At 46.1% G+C, this 5,000-nt stretch overlaps 1 protein-coding gene across 3 annotated transcripts in view; it reads right to left on the reverse strand.

Annotated features, from left to right (window-relative positions):
* LOC113822361 (carboxypeptidase N subunit 2) overlaps nt 1-5,000 on the reverse strand; it is a 241,616-nt gene that overhangs the window by 763 nt on the left and 235,853 nt on the right. For all 3 annotated transcript variants that reach the window (XM_070115865.1, XM_070115864.1, XM_070115863.1), the window contains exon 5: nt 1-5,000. This exon is cut by the window's left edge and continues 763 nt beyond it; it is cut by the window's right edge and continues 680 nt beyond it. In XM_070115865.1, coding sequence (XP_069971966.1) covers nt 4,151-5,000 — 850 coding nt within the window. In that variant the 3' untranslated portion in view covers nt 1-4,150.

A 5,000-nucleotide genomic window follows, 5' to 3' on the forward strand; every position in this document is an offset into this window, starting at 1 on the left:
ACGACAGGTGGGGAGGGTGTCTTTTACATCGTTAATCACGCGAGGCCTAAGGGAACACCTGGACAGGAAGGCCTATTTCCAGGCACGGCGTATTACTGAAGCGCAGATAAGGCCGACGCGGAATGGAGAGAGATAACGTAGGGAGCGAAAGAAGAGGGCAGAAGAATCGCAGTGTGAAAAAATTGTGGTAAAGCTAAAGAGCACTTATTAGTATCGAAAGAATTAGAAAGATCAAGAAATGCCAAGAACAAAAAAGAAAAAGAAGAAAAAAACGTAGACAAAGAAGGAAAAGCAAAAGTCCTTGTTCTCTCGGGAAATTACTTGTCGATCAGGAGAGCTGCGCGGAAATTTCTGATTGAATGAGCTGTGTTATTACTCGGGGTCCTCAGCGTGGTCCAAACATGTTCGGCCTAATGGTTTCTGATAAAAAACTTTCGCGATCAGTACTACGATATTGTTAGAATTGCAACGTGTTTTCTTTTTGAAATGCGGCTTAAAATGTTTGTAAAATATCAATAATAGTAGGAGCAACGACAATAGAATCTTTACCCTTACTATGAACCTGGATTTAGTGATAACGATCATAACAATGGTAATGATATGATACTGCAAAGATAACGATTAACAAGTGATAAATAAAAAATCATAATGTGTGTGTGTGACGCTGGTTTTACGCGCAGTCAGGCTTTTCGGTCAGACGATCCTCTATAAATGAGACAGAAAATATCCACTCAAAGCATCTTGTAGCTGAGTGATTAAGTGGTCTTGACACTTTTTAAAAATAAATTTTAAAAATTTATTTTCCTTGTAATCGAACCTCTAGTTCTACAGGAAGGGAACCTTGGGACGTGTGGCTGGAAGGGATATATTAACATCACTTAATTGCTCTGTTTGTCAAGGAAAAGACACATAAAACTTACGGCTGCTGCAGCTGGGGTCGGGGGCGGTGGGTGAGAGTGGGAGGGGGGTGTTGGGGAGAAGACGCCTGGGGGTCGACTCCCCGCAGCCTCGTGTTTGTAAATCTTATTATCTAATATTCAATAATCTACATTTACATTCATACATGTTATATATATATATATATTTCTTTATCATCAGGCGAGACAGGCACAGCAGCGGTGGCATCCCGCATACACGCTGATCCTTGGCGACAGCAACACTCGAATTCTTGAACCTTTTTGGATTTCCTTTTCCAATTTGTTTCATTTCACGGACGGTTAAAGAATCCGTTATCTTTGTTGTGTGTTCCGAGGGATATATTGTACTGTCCATAAACACTGGTCGTTATTTTCCCTCGTGCTTTCACCGGATTTATCAGATTTTCATGTTTGTTCCCAATTTTGAAGTTAGGCGGTCGTCTGCAGCCTCGAGGAGCTCCTGAGTCACACGCTCGAACGAGTGGCAGCGCTTGGCCTCGACCCGCGCGGAGATGGAAGGCATGTCATGCTCATAACGTATGTAGAGATAAATATTCAAATATATTCCCCGATGGACATTTATTTTGATGGATACCACGGTGCTCCTCGCTTATTGGGATGTATGCGTCGTGCTCCTTCCCATCCATTCAGATATGCGCGGGAAATCCCCGCAGATGGTTCCATGCGCCTGGACGCTCGGGCCTTGCCGACGGGAACAAACGGACAAACGAACGAACAAAAGGCGGCGCGCCGAGTGGCCAGGCAGCAGGGACTCCGCTCCCTTCCTGCGGGCGCGGCGGCCAGGGAAGAGGAAGTGGCGGCCTCCCTCTCGCTCTCCTCCCTATCTCTCTATCCATCGCCAATCACATAAGCGCCTCCTCGAGAGAGCGATGGGGAAGTGGCGGGCTCGAGTCGGGTGTGCTTCAGGGGCTCCCTCGAGTGCATGAATTCGAGAGTTGATGCGAGTGATTCGTCAGCCTTGGGGGTCGAGGCCGTACTGGAAGAGCTGAGAGTTAACGTTAAGAACAACACGTGTCTCTGTGTGTAAAAGGGGGCGGGGCAGGGGGACGCTCACTGGGGGCAGGGGGAGCGGCAGGGGACACTCACGGGGGGGGGGGGGAGGAAGGAGGGCGCTCGTTGGGCTGAGGGGGTCAGGGGTCGCTCCGTGGGGGGCAGGGGAAGGGAGGGGACGTTCGCTGGGGTACGTGAAGGGGAGGAACACTCGCTTGGAGGGGGGTTGATGGGGTCACGTGTGTGGGGAATGTGTGAATGTGCACGAAGGCGTAAATTGCACAACCGAGAGAGAGGTGATAATGATAAATGAGCCAACGATGTAACTTAAAAGGGAAAATTAATAAAATGCGAAATAAAATATAAATTAACTATAAAATATTAAAGCTTGTGAGCAAATTGACGTAAGTTATCACTTCACTTAACTAAAACCAAAAGCTATTATAAAAGAAAACCAAAATTAGAGACTATATTACTTAGGCCATCATTAAAACGTTTCATTAAAACAAAAATAAAGAAAATTAATGAAACACATCATACCAGTATAAATGAAAACAAATGCAAATCCGCAAAGAAGCGTAAACCAAATGAAACATTCACTAAAGCTAAAATGATAACAATAAAAACAACAATAACAATGACATGATCTCTACCATGAGGGTCTGATATCTCGTCATGAGTAGGAGAAGTTTGGTTCTATTTCTAAATTCTCTCGAACTTTCCTAGACTGCCTTTTGTTTCTCTCTCTCTTCCTACGCCAAAAGGTAATTGTTCCCGGCCCAACGATATTGATCATTATCCTCCTAATCAATATGTGACCTCAAGTTCTTCCTCGTCTAAGCGAGATTTCACCAAACGAGGTCATCCTTCCATTACTGTTTCCTCTCCTTCATCGCGTGTATGCCTTTCTTCTTCTTTCCTGTAAGCAAGAAAGAGAGGTCGAGAGATAGCGAAAGGGTAAATGAAACAAAACGACAGGTCCTTAATATTAGATCGAAGAATTATCATCACTTCTGGGAAGCTTTTTTTTCCTCTTCCACTAGTAATACTGTCTTTTTTTTCAATAATAGTTTTGTCTTGTTCTTTAACTTTCTTCCTGCAGGCCGCGGTTGCCACTGCCTGTTCTCACGGAATAAAACATTAGGTTTTCGTTGTACATAGTCTGCTAACAGAACCTCGTCCTACACGCACAACCACAGAGAATTCTGGTTTTCCGTCACAGGAATTCTGTAACAGTTTCCTTATGTAAGAAAGATTGATTATATGCTTTCGTGATAAAAAAAAAAAAAACTTCACTGCAAATTCTAGTAAATTCTTTGAACAGCTGATTTTCTTAGAATTTGCACAACGAGACGATAATTCTTCATTCATCAACATGGCGGAATGGAAATACTTAGTCTACTAGAAATGACGAGAACTCACCCGAAACAGTGATATTAGAATGATCAGAATGACATAAACTAGTTCGAGATGCATTTGGTCAAAATAATAACGTTGCACTATTATACTAACCGTTTATATTTCTACAAAATCTATATTCTTCCTAAAATTCCCCCAAAAATATATTCAAATGACATCAATACATCCATTACACATTCCATCTGAAAGGCCTATAATTTCCTCTTTAAGCTTATATAAATAACCTTAGACTATATTACAAATAAAGTGTACAGTCCTAAGCTACGGTATAGAAAGGGTGCAAAATATCCACAATCAAGGAGTAAAGACAGGATATAAACATGAGAATAAGTGAGTTTCCACAGACAAAACCAACATACCAAAGCGGGTAATGTGGAAAAACGGAATGAAACCTCTAAGCATCCGTGGTCTCACTGCCACAGGATTTCTCTTTTCTCTTCTACCCCATTTGAATACAAAATATCACTAACGACGCCCACTTTGAGAGAGAAGAAGGAGATTTAATGCCACTTATTCATATTTGTTTTTTTTTTCAGATTCATCACAGCTGAGCGCACTTTGTGTCCTGCGCCGCATCCCGCTTGGCCGGGACGCGCAGACGTCGCTGTTCGAACACTTCGGGATATCCGGCTTGAAATAATAATACACTGGATGAAGAGGGGCGTGTAGTTTGGTGGGAGAGGTTTTAGACTAGTGCTACTGCCGTTAATAACACTTTAATTAAAAAGATTAATCAGGCAATTGGCAGAGTTGGAGTCGGGTCATACATTTTTCCTTTCGTACTTAGACCGGGAGAGGAAGCCTCAGGATCTCCCATTGGAGGCCGCCTTGGCGTTCTTCTTCCTTATCAACTCGTCGATGACCGCGACATTGTTCTCCTGGGGCGTCTTCTTCTTCCCTCCGCTAGATTTCTCTCCGGACTTGTCGGACTCGCCGTGGGCGTCGTGGCCTCCGTGGGCGCTCATGCTGTTTTGCTGGTGGTGGCCGGACTCCCTCTGGGGCAGGTCCTTCTCGGGCAGGTGGTCCAGGTCCTCGTCGAGGGTGATGTCCGTGTGGTTGGAGTGGAGCGCCGGGTTCTCGTAGAAGTGGTGGCGGGAGTCGTTCTCATGCGTGTAGTAGAAGGCAGTATGACGGTTGTACATGACGATCCCCACCACGAGGATGATGAGCAGCAGCAGCACCACCACCGCCGCCGTCACTACCGCCAGCACCAGGGAGAAGCTGGAGGAGCTGGCGCTAGCGGCAGCCACGTCGAACGTTCCCTCGGGGCACGGCTGCAGCTCCAGGCCCTCGATTTCGATGATAGGCTTATCGTACATCTCCATTGGCGACTGGCACTTGAGGCACTTCGGGGCGTCGACGTCCGGCTGGCACGCCTCCCGAAAGCTCTTGGTGTTGTTGAGCCAGATCTTCAGGTACGGAATGTGACACTGGTCGCACGACCACGGGTTGCCGTCGAGCTCGATGGTGTGGATGCGGTCGAAGCGGCGCAGGATGATCTCCGGCATCCCCCGGAACTCGTTCCTGCGGATGTCGAGGGTGTGGAGGCTGGGCAGCGAGTGCAGGATGTCGACGGGGATGTAGCGGAGGCTGTTGCTCGACAGGTTGAGGATCTCGAGTTTTCCCTGAGACGTGAACATGGTGGGCACGAGC

This window comes from Penaeus vannamei, chromosome 38 (assembly GCF_042767895.1).
Source record: "Penaeus vannamei isolate JL-2024 chromosome 38, ASM4276789v1, whole genome shotgun sequence".
NCBI classification, from domain to species: domain Eukaryota; kingdom Metazoa; phylum Arthropoda; class Malacostraca; order Decapoda; family Penaeidae; genus Penaeus; species Penaeus vannamei.